This window comes from Mastomys coucha, unplaced genomic scaffold (genome assembly GCF_008632895.1).
Source record: "Mastomys coucha isolate ucsf_1 unplaced genomic scaffold, UCSF_Mcou_1 pScaffold5, whole genome shotgun sequence".
NCBI classification, from domain to species: Eukaryota; Metazoa; Chordata; class Mammalia; order Rodentia; family Muridae; genus Mastomys; species Mastomys coucha.
The window spans coordinates 61,328,885-61,353,190 of record NW_022196911.1 but is presented as its reverse complement, the minus strand read 5'-3'; the positions used below and the strand labels follow the sequence as shown (position 1 = coordinate 61,353,190).

The 24,306-nt window shown below is 41.0% G+C and overlaps 1 protein-coding gene across 1 annotated transcript in view; it reads left to right on the top strand.

Annotated features, from left to right (window-relative positions):
- Nucleotides 1-24,306, top strand: part of Dnah9 (dynein axonemal heavy chain 9) — a 335,545-nt gene that overhangs the window by 48,640 nt on the left and 262,599 nt on the right. Inside the window, exons 11-17 of the mRNA XM_031353939.1 lie at nucleotides 333-401; nucleotides 2,526-2,652; nucleotides 3,275-3,530; nucleotides 4,583-4,824; nucleotides 9,500-9,635; nucleotides 13,190-13,386; nucleotides 13,479-13,903. Of these exons, the coding sequence (XP_031209799.1) occupies nucleotides 333-401; nucleotides 2,526-2,652; nucleotides 3,275-3,530; nucleotides 4,583-4,824; nucleotides 9,500-9,635; nucleotides 13,190-13,386; nucleotides 13,479-13,903 (1,452 nt within the window). The remainder of the gene's footprint in view (nucleotides 1-332; nucleotides 402-2,525; nucleotides 2,653-3,274; nucleotides 3,531-4,582; nucleotides 4,825-9,499; nucleotides 9,636-13,189; nucleotides 13,387-13,478; nucleotides 13,904-24,306) is intronic.

Here is a 24,306-nt window from a genome sequence, read left to right as displayed (position 1 = left end):
TCACCTGAGCTTTTTATCCTAGCCATTCTGACTGGTGTGAGGTGGAATCTCAGGGTTGTTTTGATTGAATGCAATCTCTTTCACGGCCCTTTGAAAACTAGCCCAAAAGCTGTTCCATCTCTGGTTTCTTTGTCTTTTGATATTGTTGTTTTATTTCTTGAGATGCATAAGATCCCTGTATTTATCCCAGGGAAGCCTGGAACACATGATCCTCTTGCCTCAGTCCCCCAATTATCAATACCTTCTCTGTAGCCTGTCATTTATTTGTTAGATGGTAATGTTGGCCTTTTCTAATTGTATGTCTTTTTCTCCCTTCTCTTGTGAATTGATAGGTGCTTGCAATCTGCTGAAGGAAAGCGAATGATACAAAAATACGAAGACTTGCTCTCCCTGCTAGAAGAGTGAGCAGCTTCTGGGACTGCATCTTCCTTCATATCTCTCCACCCCAACCCCTCCTCACCCCCACACTCCCCATCCCCTCACCTCTACACCCACACCCATGCCTTTTGCTGTTCGTAGGACAGATTCCATATCAGCCATGAAATTTCATTGTGTAGTTTATGGTTTATGGCCTGGCCATTTGTAAGTATAGTATTACAGGGCCTGGAGAACAAGTCTCTGGGAGAATGTGGCTGTATTAAGGACATGAACATGTTCTTAGTATCCCGTTCCTGGGTCTGTGACCCTTGTAGAATGGAGTGGTGCTCTGAGAAGCCTAGAATTGGCAGTTGCTGCTCAGTAAACAGAAAGCCATAGTTTATACTGCAAGGAGTGAACTAAGCTCCAAACTATGTCCTCCAACCTTTTAGAATGAAAGCATAAGAAAGAATGGTATTTGCCCATGAGCCCATAATTGTGCCTGCTCTAGAGCCCAGTGTATCTTTTAGAGGTTCTGGGTCTACAGGCCTACATATGGCTTCCAATATGGCTCTGCCTTCTGCTTTTACTGTTGCTCTTTCTCCTGGCTCTAGAGAGTAGGGTATAGGCATAAAAGCTCAAATCCTGATACTGCTTGCTATTGGGTTAGACAAATGGACTCCTGGCTCCTCTACCTGCCAGGAACTTACACGTCCACCCTTTACCCTATAAATATCTTAAATGTGCTTTCCCCTTCTTGTCTCCATCACTGGATTCTTCTCAAAAAAACCCTACATCTGCTCCAGACTGACCTGCTGTAGCAGCTTTCTGACAGCCCTCTTTATTTGTGTCCCTTGATGCACACACTAGCCAAATCCAATGATGTTACTCAAGCCCCATTTGAAAACCTCTCAGGGGTCTCCATTGTTCCCCAGTTCTTGCTTCCCTCCAGCCTACAATGTACTACTCACCCTTTATTCCTGGTCCATCAGACTGTTTCTCACTTCCACACCTCGCCCTGGTTTCTGATGGGATTCGTCACACCACCTCTGCTCAGCCATGAGACCAAGTCAAGAATTGCTCCATTGTCTCTCCCACGAGGCTTTCTTCGATGTCCTTATCCCTGCCATCTGATGCCGAGACCCATGGCAACTCCCTAAGACTGATTTTTGCTGTACTGTGTTATACTGATCTTTCTGTGGTCCCCACCATTAGCTGTCTTTATCATGAGCTATTAATTCATGAATTTATTCTCCAAGCTCAGCACATGGCATGTACCCAGTCAATGTGCAATGACTGAAAAATGAATTCCACAAGCTACTTGAAGGTTAGTGTGAGAGCAGTTGCTATCAATATCTTCTCTCTATATCCCTGGAGGTAAGCAAAGCCTTCCATTCTCACCCCCAAAGATCATCGAACTCTTTCTATTCTTCTCTGATTGCAGTGGTACCACCTGTAAAAGATTGTATATCTAATAATAGAAACGTATGCAGTAAATTAATACAGTGACTGTTTTTCTTTATCCTGGCCAGTTCCCCAATAACAACACAGAGAGACCAAGATTTATTTGCAAATTAAAAGCACAATAACTAGGTATTACTCTATTCTAATCCTCTAATATAATCTGGCTACTGTTCAGCCCAAATCACTGAGATACTTGCATTTTTGTATTGGTCTGGCTCTCTGGCCTTCAGGTGTGCTTCCATGCTATCTATTTGCACCCCTTCCTTGTGGGGACTCCTCTCTTCCTCCCTTTCCCTCTCTCCTCCTCTGGCTGGCAGAAGCCCTGCCATATTTTTTTCTATTGCCTAATTATTGGCTTTTCTAGCTTTTATTGACAAGGCATAGAATAAATGGTGAGCATTGTTTACACAAAGTTGAGATAGGAGATTCTTAACATAAGCGTTGCAATGCCGTGCTAAGATTGAAACCAGATAGTGGGATAGAGAAATTAGCCTTTGAATAATATACAAGGGTAAGTTTTACACAGTGCACAATAACATTATGCCTACAACCACCTTCAAAAATCAGTGGGCCCCTGAAAGAGCTAGCTCATCCTGGCTGGATCAGACATCAGTTGTTTCTCCAGGTTGTTTCACTTACAGAGCCGGGCCAGGAGCTGAGGGTTCACAGCCTGTTTATGAGGTGGCCGTTGTCTCTTGTTGCAGGTATGAGAGAAGACTTTATGAGGACTGGTGTCAGACAGTATCTGAAAAGTCACAGTACAATCTCTCCCTACCACTTTTGCATCGTGACCCCAACACAAAGCAGCTCTCTGTCAACTTTAACCCACAGGTCAGCTGGGTGACAGTAACTTCCCCTGGGGGTCCCAGAAACAGCCACTTAACTCCACTGATTTCAAGGGTCTAGAGATTTTTTTTTAAAAATAATTTCAAATACTACTTTAAAGAACTTATACTCTGCACTCTCTTGTGGAGGGGTGCATCTCAGCTTGGACTACTTTCTTATGGTATTCATGTTCATGACTTCTCTAGGCTTGACCAATGTATTTGATTTTGCACAATGGGGAAATCAAACATGAGTTGTATAATGACAGGATCACTTCCTCAGAAATACATTGCTAAATGACTTTGCCATGGTACAACATCATAAGGTGTGTGCATGCAAGCTCTAACAACTATGTTGTTGCTAGATAATTTGAACTTTTAGGACATGGGCTCTTTCTTCTCACTCTTCCGTTTTATACTTCTGGCCACTTGGCTTCCCTCCAAGTTATTTTCTTTCTTCTGAACCTTCTTCCCTAATGCTGCATGTGAGGAACTCATGGGAACAGAGGTTAACAAGATGCCCAAGGTTTTTAGGCCCCCAAGATTCAAGATTCTTGGGTCCTTCATGGACACAGTTACTTTCTTGCTGATCCTGAGCAGATGCCACTGGTGTTTGCCTCTTTCCTCAGCTGATTTCAGTGTTGAAAGAAATGAACTATCTTCAGCCCACTGAGGCGAAACCCATCCCGGAGACTGCAGCAGCCATGTTCTCCTCCAGGGAATTCTATCGTCAGCTTGTGACCAACTTGGAGTTGATGGCAAATTGGTACAACAAGGTTATAAAAATTCTGCTAGAGGTGGAATTTCCACTAGTGGAGGAAGAACTGCAAAATATTGATCTCTGCCTGAGAGCTGCAGAGGAGACTCTGAGCTGGAAAACAGAAGGTAAGAAAGAACAACCTGCAGTCAGAAAGGAATGTGGGCACTGAAAGACACAGTGAAGTTAAGAGACCCCCTCCTTATCCACCCAGACTCTGATGAGTTAAAAACACAAAATCAACCTCTTCTCAGATATATACCCAAGCTGGGAAACACTGAGAGCCCATCTTCCTCCTTCTCTCCAGATGTAAGTTGTCAGTATAGAAATCTATAACCTGTACAAGGGACTTGTAGGTTGTCTATGGTGCCCCCATGTTCTCCTGCATATTTAGAAATAAAATGAAAACTTTAGAAATGTAAACTCTGATTGCCGACATTGTTGTTTAGGTTATTAAACTAGGATATGAGCATAGAAAAGAAGAAAATGACACTTTTATTGTTCTGGCATTTTTAGTTAAATTCAGTAAACCTTTAGTTACTGCTGATTGGGAGCTTGTGAGGAACTCTAGGGACAAGATGGGACATGTGGTATATTACCGTCGAAGAGTTCGCATTTGTGGGAGGGCAGAAGGCATATGTATAACCCAAATTATGTAAGACTGGCTATGTTTTTTAAATCCACCATAAAGTTTAAAATGAAATGTAAAGAATGACGGAGTAGGGAAAACAATTAACATAAATGTCCTTAGAAAACTAAGAGTTTAAAAAGAAGATCATAGTCAACTCAGGAAAGTCCCAGTTATTCTATTAAATGTCTTAGAACTTTACCCAGTATATGTAAGAGGATCACATTTTTAACATACAACACATTGCAGGTTACTATAAACAAAACATGATTAATCAAAAAATCATCAAATTGATCTGATATTTCCTAGCAATTATGATAATTCCTATGTGCTTGGTAGCTAAGTATTTCCTTGTTTATCTTCCTGTATAATTGGAATTATGGGAGGGGCTGGCTTTTTAATATGACCAGAAAGGAGTAGACTTTGCTGATAAAGAAGCAACCTGTACAGAAAAGTCTCCTAAAACCTGTATGCATAAATTCCTGTCATTCATAGCACAAGGTCCATCAGCTTTATGCCATTTTAGTTAATTCCATTTCTTTTGGGGAGCAGGCATTTGGGATTATTCCATGCAAATAAGCAATAGTATTCATGACCTGGAACAAAGAATTCAGAAGACAAAAGACAATGTGGACGAGATTCAAAACATCATGAAAACATGGGTGTCTCCAATATTTAAGAGAAAAGATGGGAAAAAAGAATGGCCCCTTTCTCTGGATGATCAGCAGGATCACATGGAAAAATACTACAGTCTCATCAGGGAATCTGGACTTAAGATTCATGCTCTTGTTCAGGTAACAACTGACCACTTAGACACTGTACCAAAAAGGGTATTTGAATGTTAAAAAAGAAGCTGTGTATTAGAATAATCAATAGCTGCTGAGTCTTCTTTGGGCGAGAATAAAACTCTAGACTAATAGTAAAATAACTAAAGCTAATAGATAATAGAACCCCCAAATCAAGGATCCAGTACTAACACTGTCAAAATTAGCTTGTCTCACACCCAACTCCTCAAACTAGAAGAAGGCAAAATAGAATCCTAAATCATCCACTATACTGCCCACCGACCCCTGCCCATACAGCCTGGTGTGGCTCTACTGCATTATCCTTATGACCTACCAGTAAAGGGCCCAGAGAGATGAAAGGGTGCCATGACATCCCTGGCTTTGATCAGAAGAAAGAATTCACAATGCCACAGTTAATACAGCCAAGCTTTTTGTCCTGTACTAAAGTCAAGGCAGTCTCCTGTCCCATGATCAACAACTGAAGCTTCACTGTGAACAGTGGGAAGGATATAAATGACCACCATCCCCAACACTACTGAAAAAGCCATGGACTCATGCCAGAACTCAGGAATAAGTCACCATTCTATATAAGTGTGGTTTGAAGGACAATTAAGATGCCCCATCATAAATATTAATGATGACCAATTACATGAAGAAGTTCCTAAATTTTGCCTTTGAAAGATGAAGAACTCTTTTACTTGATTTTTTAAAAGCAACATCTGGTCCTAGATTTAGTAATTTTAGTATGTATTGCTTATCTATTTTTTTCTAGACTCAAGGATAGAAACTAAATATCTTGACATTAGGTCTTTCCTTCTTTCTTTGATGATGCCATCTTGGCCATGTGTTGCCTTCATGCCAGAGTCTTAACCTGCCTCATGTCATCATTAGCTTCAACTATTTTCCTTGTATCACTTTGTTGATTCAATAATCATTTAGGAATATGTCTTCTAATTTCTTTACATTTGGGGCTTCTAAGGATATAGTAATAGAATTGATGTCTAACTTAAGTCTATGGTCAGAGAGCTACTTAGAATTAACTGAAACTTGTTCTACATCCTAGACCACACAGTCTAACTTGGAGAGGATTTTTTGGACATTGGGACTTTGATAACAAAGTCTGTGCTTCCATTTTGGATGTGGCATCTTCCGAATAAGATGTGATGGTTCTGTTAGGATCTTTAGGATGCTTTCTGGTCTTGTATATCTATTTTTTCTATCAACTGGTATAGGTAGAATATTAAAATCTCTGTGATCTAAGATTTATCTGTTTAATCTTTTAGTTTTGTCAGTTTTTTTTCATGTGAGCTCTGATGGCATAACTGTCACCATAACACCCTGATGAACTGAATATACCATCATTATAAAAGTCTCTCTTGATTTCCAATGATGCTCGTTCATTTTGAAGTTTGATAATAAGATAGCCTTCCCTACTGATTCCTTTTATTATTTTCATGCCCATCTCCCTAAACTCATACCTTCAATCTACTTATTTCTCTATAGACAAAAAATTTCCCTCTGTAACCAGTATATAGTAAAAGCATTGAAAATTTCTTAGATATTAAAAAATTATGTGTATATGTGAATGTCCATGTATAGGTATGTGCACCAGTACTCATGGAGTCTAGAGATGGCACTGGATCCTTAGATGCTGGAGTTACATGTGGTTGTGAGCCACCTGAAGTATATGCTGAGAACCAAATTTGGGGTCCTCTATAAGCACAGTGTGTGCTCTTAACTCTTGTGTCATCTCTCTCTCTCTAGGCCCAAGAAATGCATTCTTCGCACTAACAAGTCTATCTTTTAGTCAGAGAGTTTGGACAGATTATGTGCAGTGTGGAGATAATGAATTTTAATTCTGTTATGTTCCCACTTGTTTTGTTTCTTCCTTCCACTCTGATTTTCTGTGTCCATGTTCTTGTAGGTTCACACATAATTTTTCAGCATCCTATTGACAGCTTAGTTGTGGTTCCAACTCTTACACTATTGCCTTTCTATTTCTAGGAGCTGATCTAGATTTCCACTTGGTTTTATCCTGAGGTGTAGAGACTTTGGGGAGTGCACGTCCATTTATCCCCTCCCCATTGTGACAGTTAGCTTAGATGGTCTACTTGACTCAATGTTCATCCACCTCGGTAGGGAGTTTCAAAGAGCAACCGTCTCAGGTAGGCTGACCTCTGAGCAAGCCTGTAAGGAATTTTGTTAATGGACTTATTCGAGGTAGAAAGGCCTTCCCTGATTGTGGGGGTGGCTCAAGTTTCATTGGCTGGGTTCAGGGTAGGAACCTTAGAGAGTAACCTGAGCATGCAAGCTCAGATTCATTGCTGTCTGCACTTGACTGTGAATGTTCTGCTCAGGCATCTGCTGCCTTGGCTTCCACACAAAGGTGGACTGGAGGTTGTATGTGTGTGTGAGTGTGAGCGGCGCGTGTGTATGCATGTGTGTGTTGTATTGGTTTAGGGGGGTATTTTGTTTTGTTTTTGTTGGTGGTGGTAGTTTTTGGGGGAGGGCTTATTTTGTTTTTTGGGGGAAGGGTAGGATATTTTATCACAGCAATAGAAAACAAAACTAAGACACCTTCCTTATATGACATCTATGCTGTATCAATATATCAAACATAGTAAAATAGCACTTCCAGTCATCAATATATTAAATACTGCTAGACTTTTTTCATTAACATTTTAAGGAAGAAAGAGATAAAAGTAGGAAGAAGTCTTATTGAAGAGAAGGTGTCAAAAGGAGTGGGAGAGAGATGAGGAAGAGGAATGAGGAGTGGGTGTATTCAAATATCTTACATGCATTTGTGAACTATTCAAAAATAAATACAAATTTAAAGAAAATAATAGAGAAATACAATAATGATTACATTATAAGGGATTCATCCATATTCTTTGTAAAAATAGGTTAGAAACGTTGATAGCATTCTCTGCCCCTCCCCCCACATGTCAAGTCATGCTTTTTATTATTTTCTGTAGATTGTGTTTCTACCCCATACCCTCTTAGACCTAAGGAATCTTCTTTAGTCCCCTGGAGTTCAGGCCTAATGTTGACACATTAGCTCAGCTTTGGATGAGACATGTCATGTCCTGACTTCACCTGGTTTTGGAATGGCAGCTTTACTGGATATAGAATCCTGTTCAGTCTTGTTTTCTTTTATCCATTGTTGTTTGGTCTTCATCCCCCCACATTGTGTCCCAAAAGAAGGAAGCCCTAATTGTGTCTTTGTTTCTCTGTGATATACTGCCTCTTCCCAAGTTGCTTTTAATAGATGCTTAATCTTTTCTCAGTTTTCAGTTTGGCTATGATGTGCCTAAGTGGGTTTTCACTGCAATCACCCCAGTTGGAGTTTGCAAGTTCTTTGGATCTCCTTTTCATCAGATTCGAGAGGATATTTTAGTTTTGTTAGTTATTTGCTCTGTTGTTGTTTTGTTTTAGAGATGAGGGTCTCCCAGACTGGTTTTGAAGTCATGATCTTTCTGATTCAACCTACTGAGATTTAGAATTGCAGGTGTGTGCAATACATGCTTGGTTTACTTGCTGGTTGGTTATTTTAACAGCTACAATGGTCTCGTCTAATAACTCCCAAATCTGCTGTTTTCTATGTCTGACTTTCTCTTTAGTGAAACAGAAGTTTGTCACATAAAATAAGCCTTCCAGTTACTTAGTGTAAAACATACATCCTAGCACCTGCAAACCACTGCATATCATCACATAGTATAATTTGCATAATGATGGGTTTAAAGTCATTAAGAAAACCTTAAATCTACTTAGGATGTAAAGGCATTGGTAATGCATCTTAAAATTTTTAGAACTGTGACACTTAAAAGCAGGATCGTGAAATCACTAAGCTCCAGCAAGATCTGTAACATGGCAGTGTTTCCTCGAGGGGTAAGTGTGAATCACTTTAGAGAGTCACCTCTCTGAGTGACCTACTGCCTTCTCTGAAAACATCAGCTCCCTGGAAAGAAGGTATAAAGTCTTAATAATTATGAAAATGATGAAAGGCACGTGGTTGCCTGTGTTAAGAATCATTGAGTACATAGGCTCTCTCTCCTTGATGTCCAAACCTTGTTACCATGGTGATACTTAGGATACCCTAGGTCAAGAAAAGAGATAGATAGAGGGGAAGGGAGAGGGGAAAGAGGGATAAGAGGAGCTGAGATGGAGGAGAGAGAGAGAGAGAGAGAGAGAGAGAGAGAGAGAGAGAGAGATTTCTTGTATGGTTTGTTTTCTAAATGACTCAGTGTAATGAAAGGCCTTTAATTACTATCAGGGGCCAACCATAGAGCACAGCCCATTTCAAAGGATTATCCAGGAACTGTGAGTTCCTGAATCCTAGTCATCCTTCTGCCTACTCTATCTCCTGCTCTGATGTGCTTCCCTCTGTAGTATGAGCAGTGAGAGTTGGCAAAGCACTCAATGTGCTACATTCCTCAGCACCCTCACTGCAAGGACATCCAGACCCTGTCCTTCAGGGAGAGATATGACCCCACATCTTCTTCATGGAATGGACTTATGTTCTTGTCAATCAATGGCTATTCCTCTTTGACAGAACAGACTGTAAGAACATGTAACAACAAAGCCTTTGCAGAGAGCTTTTATTATGCATTCTTATTGGTGGTGATTTTGCCAGTTCTCCTGTGTTGTTAAACATGGCTTACACACTGTCTCCTTTCTTCTGTAGGAAAACCTGGTTCTGTTTGCAGCAGACCCAGCATCCAGCATCTGGAAGTCTTACGTGAACCACATTGATTCCATGTTGCTGGATGGATTTTTTCTTGCCATTGAGTGTTCTCTCAAATATCTACTGGAAAACACTGGTACTTATCAATTGATGGCTACAGGGCAGATAGCAGCAGCAATCTGTACTGTAGTAGAGTTAAATATAGTTGAGATTGGCCAAAGTGCTAGGGTATTTTATGAGTGATAGAGAGCAAACGGTGGTTCAAAGAGAAAAGATGCCTGACTGTAAACATCACATGACACAGCAGGCTGTAAGATCAGAAGGCCCATGACAAACACAAAATGAGAATTCCACCAAAATAAAGGTGCAGGAGAGGAGTGGTTAGAGCTGGAGCAGAGTGAAGTGGTTACTAAGGATGCCTTCCTCCACACTTGACTCATGGGCAGATAGAAGGAATGTTCTGTGCTTTCAAGCTCTGCATGTTCTATCTCTGTGGCCTTTGAGGGACACAGAAGATTTGAAGTTGGCAGGTAAAGTGGGAGGAAGACAGAATTATGTGTCAAAAGGAGACAAGAAGCAAGGGAAAAGACAGCTCTCAGAAGGAGGTGAAATGTTAAGAAGGTGATGAGCTGTCTCTGAAGCTATCAGATATAGGTAAGGGCTTTGAATTAGGATGGACAAACTATGGTAAGGTGCCCAGATTCGAAACTCTTATAGCAGATCATTTTGGCTAATAAATAGTGAGATAGAGAGGGCAGAAAACTTCAAGACTAAAAGTTAAATTAGACCTTCATATTCTGGTAGATTCTGAGCTGTCTAGTAAGGGTCATATTGAAGAATAAGTCAAACTGTACCAGCAAAGGAATATTTTGAAGGAAGAGGATCAAAGTGAGATGGGCATTTAATATCAAGTTCTACCAAGTACAATAATTGCAGAGATACCATTAGCAGGCCAAGATGAATCCCAATTCCCACCCTGTGAAAGATGGCGGCAAGTTGAAGATACAGATAGGAACAGTGCTCATCTCAGCATGTCTGCAGTAAACAACCCCATAATATCGGTAGCTGGAAATGCTACCTATAGGGATCAGGGCTGCTCCAAATGAAAGAAGTATAGCAATATACTCTGAGATGTTAGTTTCTAGAGCCTGGGGCAATGAACCAAAGATGTTGAAATTTAAGAAGTAGCTCGTAGCTACCAAAATAGCAGCTTTCTCCTTACTAAATTAGACAGTTGGAAGTTTGGGCACCCTCCCACTCAGTCCTCTACTAGACCTAGGATAAAGACACAGTCATTTTATAGGTAGTGTCCACCAATGGCATCTCAGGTTAGTGACCCTTGGCTTGTGGCTGTCTGACTTTGGTACGGAATGGCCTGATGTGCCACTTTTCCTCTCATGGAAGATGAGATTGTAAACAGGATGGAGAGGACCTGGCGGTGTTTCTCCAAGATCACCAGCATCACGTTCCCTCCATGGAGACCAGAAAACAGAAGAATACATTTTCTTCAAAATATAGCCCTTCCAAATTCTTTGAGTGGTAAATATTTTGTAGCACCACAAGGAGTTTATTGCCGCCTGAGCTGATGCATTATAGGTAAAATTTAAGCCCAGGTGTGGAGGTACATATCTGTAATTTTAGCAATTAGGATCCTGAGACACGAGAAATGTATGGCTGAGGCCACCAAGGGCTACATAGCAAATTCCAGTCCAGCTGGCTTATATACACACACACACACACACACACACACACCATGTTTTACAGATACTGGCCAGCTGAGGGGGAATGAAGTGGTCCATTTTATCATTTTTGTCTCCCTAAGTAGGAGCAAGTCTATGTCTTTGGCTGGCTTCCTTGTCAAATTTGCTCAAATCTTGCATAAAGAGCAGGTTACATGCTACCTACCACACCAAGAAACACCCACACAACTTGCCTCCTAAAAGACTAGCTTGTACCTCTATTGAGGATGCCTGGTCATTTTCCTCCTGTAATAATGATGTGTGCATTTTATCTGATGTAGAGATTTAGTTCTCAGACCAGCACATATGACAAAAAGTTCCATAGCCCTCCAATATTCTTGCAAATTTTGTAAATGCTGTAAGCGACATGCAGATTTATCTACTAACATACTATTTTGCAGTGATGTGCAACACACTGTGACTGCACACTGAGCACCTCTGACCAAAGATCTGGAATCCGAAATGCTCTGAGATACTAACCAAACTCGAAACATTTTGGATTTCAGACCATTTGAGATGTTGGATTAGGAATGCTCCACAGGCAGTCTGTGCCTTCTGATGCTCTTCTTGCCCCAAGCATTTCAGACAAGTGAGGTCCAACCTATTCAAGATGAATTCCACAGGATTTTATTGCTGTTTGTATTTTTTTTTCCTTCCAGCTCTCCCCAGAGATCAAACCTGCAAGGCTGTTGGTAAAGTTGTCTCCCTTAGGTTAAAATATGCTTGTTGAAACTCTCTTGAGTCCCACAAAACATACTCATTATTTGATGCCTGTGGTTTTGAAAATAAAATCTTAATCTTAAATGGGGTCTTTGAGGACAATGTGGTTTTTAGTTAGCAAGAACGGCCAACCTGTGGTAACCAAATCTCCATCTAAAATGTGGCTTACAGGATAAAGAAACCAAATGATCTCAAGTAATACTCCATAAGAAGGAAGAATTGCTGTTTTTGTGGCAGGTTGCTCTGATTCTGTAGTGCTGCTATTCTCTGAGGCCTTGGCCTCATTCTAAGGTCCAGAGAGTCACATCATGTTCAAGCTGTAGTCTATAGAAAGGGGAGAAGGATGTATAGCAAAGACTCACCTGACTCTCAGAGGTCCCTTTCCACTTTACCCTAGTGGGAATCACATCACTACACCTAATGCCATGTAGAGCTAGGGAATTTGCTTACATACCCAGTTTTAGCTCTTTTTCTAGGCAATAAGAGGGCAGTGGCTCAGTCAGGAGACTCCTTTGCCCACACTGTCCAACCCACAACCCTCTCCCACTTATTTCTATTGTCAAAAGATGCATGATACTCAGTGGTTACTGATAAAACTTTAAGCATTTGTCTTATACATAGAACACTGTGCTCCACGTTATATTTTGACTTAAATCTAGCAAGGCAACTTCGTCTAGCAAGTAATCAGGAGTCTGTGAATTATTTATACTGTTTTTAAAATTTTTATCACCACAAGACTACAGAATTAAAGTAAGACCCATGGTTATAGAAAAGGAATGGAAAAATTAGGATTGTGTAGCTTGTTCATGCCTGTATGAATGTGGGTCGGCAGACCCCCCACTTAGGAAATGGACGCTGGTGGTGTTGTGTGGTTGGCAACTCAGTCTCTTCTTCAGGAGAAGCAGCAATCACCCCAAGACAGAGTGTTAAGAATGTAGAAGGGAATTTTCGGCTCTATGGCTTGGGTTGGTGGGTCACTGGAGTGTGCTCTTCAAGGACAAGACAAGAAAAGTAAATGTTCTGTAACACCCAGGAGAGCCCCACACAAGAACGGGTTCATTCTGAATGTCAGCAGTTCCCTGTAGTGAAACCCTACAGGGCTGCCCCTCCCCTCTATAGGCAAAATTTACATTTGTATCTTTCTGCACTGCAATGTCTGAGTCCAGGTTTTAGGAAATGGTGCCTTGCCCACTTGCTTTGCTCACCGTCACCCTGCTGCTTTGTTTTCCAGAATGCAAGCCTGGACTCACCCCAATATTTGAAGCACAGCTCAACCTTATCACCACAGAATTAGTTTTCCACCCTTCCCTGGACCCTGGGGTGAAGGGAAGCTTATATGACATTGTCCAGAGTCTCGTCACCAGCATTTTTGCTGTGCCATCCCTGGTGCCCCGGCTTTCCCCACACAGTGGCTCTCCTCACTATCAGGTACATGGATGACAGCCATCTGCCCTCCTCCACATCTGGGTGATCCCAGTAAGCACCAGTGTAACCTCCCTGCCGTTGTATCACACCTCCAGGGTGACCTAGAGGACATGGCTGACTTAGCCAGCCTGCGGAGCATGCTCATGGAGAGAGTACAGAGCATGATGAGCCTCTGCTGTGGCTATCGAAATACCCTCAGTCAGTATTCTTACCTGTACGTGGATGATAGGAAGGAGGTCCTTGGTCAGTTTCTCCTCTATGGGCATGTCCTCACACCTGAAGAGATAGAAGCCCATGCAGAAGATGGCATCCCAGAGAATCCGCCCCTCCTCCATCACTTCAAAGACCAGATAGACTCCTATGAAAAACTCTATGAAGAGGTGGTCAGCCTAGAACCCACCAAGGTGTTTGACGGCTGGATGAGAGTGGATATGAGACCCTTCAAGGCATCTCTGCTGAACACAATAAAGAAGTGGAGCCTCATGTTCAAGCAACATCTTGTTGACTTTGTCACTAACAGGTAACACCATTGTCCTGGCTACCTACTAGCATCCCAGGCTACAGGGATGCTGTGCTTGGAAACCTCTTTGTATTCCCCCCTCCCCCTGCTGATTCATTGATTAAATTAAAACAGCTGGTTGGCATCTCTAGTCTTCCAGATAGCATGATAATTTCAGCCCTGTCGCTTTCTTTGTTCACCAGATAATGGTCTGTGTAGTTTTTCACATGGTGCTCAATGGGTAAGAGGCACCTAGTAAGTGGTAAATAACATTAGAGACCATACTCACAGATCTACTCCCTTTACAACTTTGATGGTGGAATGTAAGCCTTAGAGGCAGAGGGGGGCTGAGCTCATTTTTAGATTTTTTCCCTATCACTTCACACTTGCCCTAGATGCTCCAGTGGTGCAATATGGAAGTCATTAGAGCCGCAGGCTCCTGTGTGCCTCTCTCTGCCATGCTAATCACATCACATACATAATCTGAATGGCCTCCAGAGACCCAGACTACCTCACTCTGTATCCTCTAATCTGGAGCACTATTCTCTGCATGGAAGATCTACCTGCTTGACAGTCCCCTGGTCACTCCATCTTAGGCATCTTGTCCCTAGAATCTCGCCATGTGTCTCTATTCTAAACCTTGAGAAATGTCCATGTGCAGAGAAGGTACAGCCTCTCTGTCCAATGATCACCCTTGGTGTGCCAGATGACTTTGCAAGGAAGCTAGTCTCGCCCACTCCTGGATTCTGAGCTGACCCTGCACAGTGCTGAAGCTGCTCTAATCAATGCTCTAAAACACTGAGGAGAGAGCAAGACTGGGGCATCACATACCAAAAAGAAATCCAAGAGACTGCCAGGTTGACACGCCAGCACTGTACAAAGACTCTACAAAGTATTATGGGGCTGATTTTCACAGGATCAACAGGGTTCCTTAGGAAGTAGCAGCCAGTTTCGGTACATTCAGGAAAGCTTTTGCTAACCAAGGGGCTGGAGGCCATCTTAAGAATTGCTGGTGGGTAGTTTGGTGCAGACAGATGCCTGTAGAAAAAGCACCACAAAGGGAAGACTTTATGGTCCTCCATTGGTAGGCCTGATAACCCTTAAACACTGGGTACATTTTTGATGTATAGTTTTTTTTTTTTTAATTAGGGTGAGAACAGCATATTACAAACTGTGTGGTAGTTTCCAAGCAGGAAGACACCTGACATGTTACATGAGTCCATGCAGGGAACATATATGTTGGGCAAGGAAAGGGAAAGTAGTGGGTAAGAGCCCGTATTGTGGTTTCTGGGGGGAGGAAAGAGTGAATCACATAATTCGCCTAAGATTGGTGAGTTATCTTATTGGGTTCTGGAGCCTAGGGTCATCCCAGGGATGATAGGATCAGAGGTACATGACCAGAATATAGGAACCTGATATAAGAGGTAAACTCTGAGGTTGGTTTGTGTATGGAAGGTGAGCTTTTCAGTCAAGAAGCCTCTCTTAAGGGAGGCTCTTCCTTTACAGAGTAGTCCACTCAAGGTCTGTAAGATTATATATGTGACAGAATAAAAAACACTGGTTGTTAAGCATGGTGATTGAGCTAACATGAGCACCCACCACAGAGATCCAGGGAAACTTACGGTTGGTTTAACAGAATAAACTGTTCTAGTTAGGAGATCTGAGCTCTTGCCTTGAACCCTACTTCCTTAATTCTGAAAATAGATAATACAAGGTGGTTTCAGCTGAAACACCAAGTCGGTGATTCTGCCTACTTTGCAAACCTTAAGGAGAGTATTTTATTGTGTCATTGAAAACCAGATAAAAATAGAAATAATACAAAAAGAATAAAAACCATCTATTACTGAGCATCTGTTGTGTCCTAGGAAACAGATGACTTTTTGCCATTTTAACATGGCCTGGATGAATCACATCTTACCTTACATGTTATTCATATTACTTGCTGTCCAAAGTGTAGCCCTCTATTATCACCTAAACTCTCACCTCACTTAGCTGGGATGACTCTAATCTGACTCAGTCATGGAGAGGTCCACTTTACTCCTCCTTGTGCCTTTCAATAGACTTAGGTCTTCAGCAAACAAAACAAGACAATACAAAAGCCCCCTGTTTCCCTGCCTTCTTTCCACCCCTAACTGAAACCTGGTTGTCCCATTAGAAAATTGATGCCACCACAGCCCTCCAAGATGAAGACTGACTCTCTGCATCTTTCTGAGCACTGGACCTAGGATAGAAGCACTTCCTGCTGTTACCTGATGCTGGCAAGCCACTTCCCTCCATTTCCTCCCAATATCTCTAGTGCCACCGAAGTGACTATCAGACAGTACCAATTGTCACTTATCCTTGCTGAAGCCACCTACTAAGCTCTAACTTATTCGTCCTCAGCATCAGGCTCATCCTTTCCCATCACCTTAGTAACCTCACATACACTACAAGTCTCCAAACACCTGATATGTTCTGTTGACTCTTTCAGGCCCCATCTCTCTACCAAACAGCTACACCTGTTTATATGCTTTGCTCCCAGCATGGGAGAGAAAGATGGGGAAGTAATTGTTCTCTATTCAAAAGCTCAGGGGTAAGCATTCCATTTTCTGACCACACCTGGTATGTTTCTGCCTCACTTGTTGGCAGCCCCACTGTGCAGAAATCCTCAGACCAATCAGAATTTCCAATCCATTGATTCAACCAGCTTCTCAGTATCTGTCAGTTCACCATAGCTTCCCACTCACACCCTAAAAGAATCTTGACTCTATTTAAATCTCCACATCTGCACCTGAGCCATTTATTCTGTTCTTCGGACCAGCCCCATATTCAGAAACATAAAGTACCTGCTTAAAGAAGTGCTTCTATGTGCCAACATATGTTCCTCATGCTTTTATCTCTTCCAGACTCCCTTATCTTTATTCTCCACAAACTCTGGAGGCTTTGCTAGTATTAGTAATGATGCTGTAAGAAGTGTTACATGCATATTAATATATGCATGAGCAGACATTCCTTTGGGATATCTTCATATGGGCAGAGTTGCTGGGTCAAGGGTAGCTCAGCTGTGGTAAACCTACTCTGAGGTAGAGAATAGCCTTATGGGAGATTCTCTGTGTTCTAGCATCCTCAGCACCTCTTTGCCTGTTTCATTCTGGACTCTTCTGTGGGAGTGCCATCATATTTCATGGAGCTGAACATTTTACATTATTTTGATCAGGAATAAATGGCTCATCTTTTCATGTCTTTGGTGACTTTTCCTGTACAATATGTATCCTGTCTTCTCTTTTCTATTGGACTTTATTTTTCATTTGTTGCTATTTGCTTACATATTTGAACTTAGAGATGGCCTAATTGTTAAGAGCAGTCGCTCGTCTTGTAGAGGTCCAGGGTTTGGTTTCCAGAATGCACATAGTGGCTTGGCTCGCAATTACCTAACTCTAGCTCCAGGAAATCTGATGCTTTCTTCTGGTCTCTACTGGGTACTGCACATGTGGTGCATGTTTGTATGTATAGAAATATGGCACCCATGTCTCATAACAGAACTCATAATATAAGTACAACACTCATATACATATGAATTAAGAATAAAATCTTTTAAAAAGTTACTTATATATTCTATGTGTAATATTTTGGTAATTTATATAGAACATGAATATACAACTACCCAGTACACTCTCTAGTCTTGTGGCCTATCTGTCCCCTCCATTTACTAGCAACCATCTGTGTTTATATGGTCTACAGTGTAGAATCAAACCACCTCACATCAAAACAATATTTGAAAAACTGCATTTGAACTGAACATGTACAGTATTGGTCACTGTGTGCTAAACAACATAACATAACAATCATGTACACATTGTTGACATTGATTGAGGTAATCATAAATAACTTAGAGAAGAATGACTTGAAGTACAGGGTAAGATTTGCACAGTGAAGAGGTAAACACCACCCTGTTTTACAGAAGGAATTTGGATGTCTAGGAACTTGGTTGTAACATGCAGTTTCTACTACCACACCTTAAGCTCTGGGTGAACCAAGCTACCCAAGTTCCCTCAGATCTGCAGATAAAACACACACATACACGCATACACACACCCACACCCACACACACGTTAACTTAGTTTTTAGCTCAATGGTTGAGCTCTTCTAAGTCTCTCTCATCTAGCCTGCCCTTCTCTTCACTCCCAACTCAATACCTCTAACTCTACCCTCAGCTTTAGTTGCTCAGGTGCCTTTACTCCTAGCTCAGCACCCCTAAATATTCCCTCAGCTTAGTTGTGTTTCTAATTTCCCACCTGCTACCTCAGGCCCATTTGAGGAAGCAGCCAATGGCCACTCTGTCTATGATCTCAGAAGGCTGAGGTACATGGGTATGTGTTTCATCTATAGATCCAAGGGAAACCACGCATGGCTGGTAGGACTTGACAGGACCTTAAGGCCAGGTAGTAGGGACTACACACTATAATCAAATTCCTAGACATCCAAATCCCCTCTGTAAAACAGGGTGGTATTTACCTCTTCCCTGTGCAAATTTTACCCTGTACTTCAAATCATCCCTCCCTAGGTTATTTATGATCACCTCATACAAGGGCTCTTTCTCCCTCTGAAGCATGGCAAATCTTTCTCTCCTCCCTTGTGTCTGCTAGCCTGCCTGGAAGGTTGGGGTGGGGAGGCCATGCCTGGAAATCCTGCCTATTCTGCCTAGCTCATTGGCTACTCGCATCTTTATTGATCAATCAAATACCAATTTGGGAACAGGTCCTTCAGGGTTCACAGGCAGATAACTGATCAGAGCATCAAAACTAACTTCTACATCTGGTATTCACAAGTGATCTTGAAACCATCAACCCACCATGTAGACAGATGGATGGTTATGTTTAGTGAACAATTCCTAGATTCAGCAGTGTCAAATACATCTTCTGCATTGAGTTCTTTTTCTCTTGTCTGGTTGAATAAATTCTCTTCCTGCCTGTAGATCCCAAGAGTACTCTCTTATATTCTAAAAGTTTTAGAACATTCTCCCACATTAAATAGTTCATTTGCTTTAAGAATAGACAAAACCAAAAAAAAATGAAAAAAAAAAAAAAAAAAAAAAAAAAAGAATAGACAAAACCTTAATTAGTGTAGATTTGTAATATGGGACAGATCTCCACCCATTCACTTTCATTAAAAATGTCTTGACAGTTCTTAGCCATTCTTTTTTAATATAAAATTTATCTATCATTCTGTAAAAGAAAAGGGGCCATTGAAAATTCTTATTAAATCTGTACTGACCATAGGAGAGTTTGGGAATTATTATCCATACGACATCAGTGTCCCCGTGTAAAGATGTGATTTTTTCCCACTCTTGTCTGCCAAAAACATTGTGTAACTCTTAAATTAATTCACAGGTGGTTTTGTTAAGATTATTCTTCAATACTTTTTGGTTGCTAGTTAAAAATATTTTGAAGTCATAATCTAGGTGAAAATGTAATTCTTTTTTAATACACTAATTGTTTTTTCAAGACACTCAGCTGAATTAACTTCATAATCCTAATAAATGACTTATTGACTCTTTGGAGTTTGCTATGTATATAGTCACACCTATGGATTTTATGATTTTCATTTCTTTCTGTTCAGTCATTGTGCTTTTATCTCAATTTCTTACTTTACTACACTGGCCCAGGCTTCTTGTCTACTGCTTGAAACAGGTGTGTTTTGACTCTGACTTGAAAAGAATTTTACCAGTAGTTTTATTTGTTATGAAAATCTCTCTCTCTCTCTCTCTCTCTCTCTCTCTCTGTGTGTGTGTGTGTGTGTGTGTGTGTGTGTGTGTGTGTGTGTGTGATGCACAGGAGGTGCATATGTTTGTGAGGATGTTTGTGTGTGAGTGTGCATGTGTGTCTAAACATTATGTGTATGCATGTATGGGGTATGCAGTGTAGTGTGTGTGAAAGTGTATATGTGAGTTTGATGTGAATATGAGTGTGTGTGTGTGTGTGTGTTATGTATGTGTGTGTATATACATGTGAATTCTCCTGATTGATCAAGAAGTCCTGTTATATTCCTAACTTGTTAAAAGTATTTAGTGTAAGTGCAAGTATAATCTTTTCAAGTGCTTTCTCTAAGTATACCAAGATAATTCTGTTTAATCCTGAAAATGTTCAGTCTAGAACATTGTTTGATTTCTAATATCAAGCCAGCCTAGTGTTGCTGGGGTTAAACACATCAGAAAGTGTCAGTTCCAGTCTATCTATGGGTTGAGCTTGCCTGCCAGACCTTCCTTTGATGCTGCAATTCCTGTGTGTGTGTGTGTGTGTGACAATTGTAGCCTCTTGTCTGCCTTTTCATACTATATCTGATTTTGGATCTGAGATTTTTGCCAGCGTTGTGAAACAAGTTAGGGTTCAGTTCTCCTTGCTTATTCCCTGGGAGAGCTATGTGATGTTGGGATCCTTTGGTCTTTGAAGTTTGATTTAAATCCTCTATAAAGGCATTGGGGCTTGTAATTTTCTCTGCGTAAAGATTTTTAACTACAGTTTCTTTAATGGTTATAAAGATATGAAAATCTTCTCATCATTACAAAGTCATACTCTATAAATGTATCCATCACTCATTAGTCATCATATTACTGTCATGAAGTGTATAGTTTCATCTTATCTCATGTATTCCAGCCCTTTTCATTTCTATTGATTTCTGATTGCTCTCTTTGGCTCCTCTCCTGTTTAGTTTTACAAAGAACTACCTCATACATTCCTTGATTCTGTTGTTATAGTTTGGCATTTAATTCAACAATCTATTATTTCATGTAAGTATTGCTTCCTTTGGGTTTATTTTCCATTTCTTTACTGACTTAAGATGAATGCTTCATTTATTTTAAGTCCCTGGCCTTTTTTGAATGCTTTTAGATTAAATTTATATCATAAGTTCCCTTCTCTGTGGAGGTTTACCTACTTTCCTGCCTTTCCCATGCAATGATTTCATAATGATCTACTTCTAAACAGTTAACATTCATCTTAATGGTGTTTGTTCCGATTGCTCTGTGCTTTACTTCTGAGTTGCACTGTGATGCATATAGTGATAAGCATCAGGAATATACTAATGTCTACCATGGGTACTATAGCAAGTTTTTGTTGTTGTTGTTGATGCATGCACAAGTGAAGAGTATGTCCTGTAATGGACATGATACTCTATGCCCCTGCTACTTGCTCAAGATTCTTAGCTATTTTAGTGAAATCTTCTGTCTCTTGGTTGCCTTTTATTTATTCTGCCTAATATATCAATTGCTGAGCTAACTCTGCTCACATCTTCCATTTTGAGGCTATCTAGACTATCTGCACTGTCCATGGAATTCCCATTGTCCCATATTGTCTGATTTTACAGCACTTGGCTTGTTTGATATATATATATATCCTGTAAACCGCACCTTTAAGTGAACATCAGAGCCTTCTTCACCCTGGCTCTGTCTTTGTGGTTTAAGTCTGCAATGCTGGACATGAACATACCTAAGGCAGCTTGCCTCTGATTGCTACTTGCTTGGAGTATCTCATTATCCCTTGGCTTTCAACCTCGCCAGGCAGTTACATTTGGAGAAAGTTTTATGATTGGCATAACTGAATGCTTAAAGTGCTTTTAGCATGCTCACCTTTCGTAGTGGGCTTTGTTCACTCCACTCACTGGGCTGTGTTTTAGTTTAATTCTATCATTTTATTGGATACAATTTGTTTTATTTTTACAATCCTTTCTCCTTTGCTTTTGAGCTGAACATTTTATTTTTCATTTCTATATTCCATTTTCCCCTCTGCTAGCTTACCTATTGCACAGTTCTGAATACTGTTTTAACCACTAGCACTGCTAAATGGGTAATGCATTGGCATTGTCACTCTTCTCAAAACTAGTGCAGAAGGTGGGAAATGGACCTCTGTGCTAGAGTACTTACTTAGCATATGCAGGGCCCCAGGATCTATGCCCCAGCATTACACATACACACACACACACACACACACACACACACACACACACACACAGTAAGAATGTCACTCTATTATTTATCCATCAGAATATATACTTCCATTCCTGGTCATTTGAGTCATTCTCCAACATTTCTTTAACCCTCAAATTGAATATTATTTGAAGTATTAAATAGTTTGTTATGAAGTGCTGAGGGTCAGACCAGGCTTGTACAGGCTAGCAAGTGCTATGGTACTGAGCCATGTCCCTAGACCTCACTGTTCTGTTCTGTTTTATCTAGATCCATTCATATCGCAGGCCTTGGGGATATCTACTAGCAACTCCTTTAGAAGCCATTCCCTTAGAAGGGTCTACTGATGGGACTCTGTTCTTCATCTGAGCATGCTCGTTTTGCTCTTGTTACTTAAAAGATGTGAAAAGAATTTTTAGAAAGTCAATTTTTTTTAGATTGTTGAAATATTATTCCACAGTGTACTGGCTTCTGTTGTGGTTTTGCTACTAGTTACTGTCCGTGTGAGTATTCCCCTTCTCCCTCAAGTCTGCCTCTTTTCCTTCTTCTGATAACCTGAAGTTTCACACTGAAACATCTGTGGGGATTTCTTTATATGTATTCTAACTTGTGTTTGGTTGGTTAGTTGATTTTGTTTTGGGGTTGGACTTTCTTGATCTTGTCTACTGACTTTCAGGAATTCAGAAAAACTTGTAGCTAGGCTCGCCTCAAATCTTACTTTTATTTGTTCATTTTCTTGGCTCTTCCCACTTGAGCTCTCATCATGCTTAGAGAAGAAGCTCACGTTCTGCCAAAGCTTTGAACATTGTCCGTGCTTTTTGCTCTGTCACAGCTGAAATGAGCAGCTCTTGCAGCTACCATAGATCAATTTGACTCTTCAGTTTAATTCATAGTTCAGTCAGTTACTGAGGGCGTGTGTGTGTGTGTGTGTGTGTGTGTGTGTGTGTGTGTGTGTGTGTATCTCACTCTGCAGCCCAGGCTGACCTAAACTCATTCTGCAACCCAGACTAGCCTGAACTCATTCTATAGCCTAGATGAGCCTGAACTCACTCTGCAGCCCAGGCTGACCTTAAATCAGCAAAGATCCTCCCATCTCAGCCTCTCAAACACTGGAATTACAGGCTTGAGGTGTCACACCTGGCTTCACTGCTAGTTGATTTGAAGCATCTCCATCAGAAAGGTATTTATATCATCCTGTGGCCTGCACAAGAAATAAAATACCCTGATTCTTTGATTTCTGCCTTCACTGTGCCAGATCACTGAGATCATTTTTGTCAAAGCCACCAGAAATCCCACCTTTGTCTCTCTTCTGCTTATCAGCATGGAATCCTCTCCCCTCCCCCCACCTCTCTGAGGTCCTCATGTGGTCTTCATGTTTGTTTTCTTAATCAGTCTTCTATTGTTGTGAAGAAACAACAAGACTACAGCAACTTTTATAAAGAAAATATTTAATTGGGAGCTGCCTTAAAATACAGAGATTAGTCCATTGTCATGGTGGGGAGCATGGTAGCATGCAGGCAGACATGCATAGAGAGGTAGCTGAGAGTTCTATGTCTGGATTGGCAGGCAGCAGGAAGACCAAATAACCCACTGGCCCTGGCCTGAGCACCTGACACCTCAAAGCCCACCTCCAGTGACATACTTCCTCCAATAAGGCCACACCTCCTCCAACAAGGCCACACCCACTCTAACAAGGCCACACCTCCTAATAATGCCACTCACTATGGGCCATTTTCACTCAAACTTTCACAGTTGCTTTCTTTTCTGGTTTCTCTATCACCTCACTAGCTATGTCTTCCTGGTCTTCTTTGCTAGGCTCAGCACAACTCAGAGGCCTCTAAGCATTGGAATTCCTACAACCTCTATCATAGACTTGCTTCTCTTGTTACCACCCCTGTCTTGGACATTTCCAATGCTTTAAAAATGTCTACAGAATTGTTGAGGCAGCTCAGGTGTAGAATACTTGCCTAGCATGTGTGAGTCCCTGGGTTTCATTCTTTCACCAACTTAATTAATTGATTGATTGATTTAAAATATCTATGTGTCAGAAACAGTATCACATGCCTTTTTATCTCCACATTAGGGAAACTGAGGCAGGAGAATCATAAACTGTAAGTCTACAGAGGCTATATGTTGAAACCTTGTGTCAAAACAACCCAAAGAAACTAAGTGCTGCTAACCACAGGGTTTACAATTTAAGTGTCATCTCTCAGAAACCGCAGGGGTATATGTAACTGCCTGCATGAGTTACTTTTCTCATTGCTGTGTCCAAGGACTCAATAAGAAGCTACCTAAGGTGGTGATTCTCAACCTTCCTAAGGCTGCGACCCTCTAATACAGATCCTAATGTTGTGATGTTGTGATTAACCATAAAATTATTTTTGTTGCTACTTTATAACTTTTCATTTTGCTATTATGAATTGTAATGTAAATATCTGATGCTTCCAATGGTTTCAGCTGACCCCTCTGAGAGAGTTGTTCTACT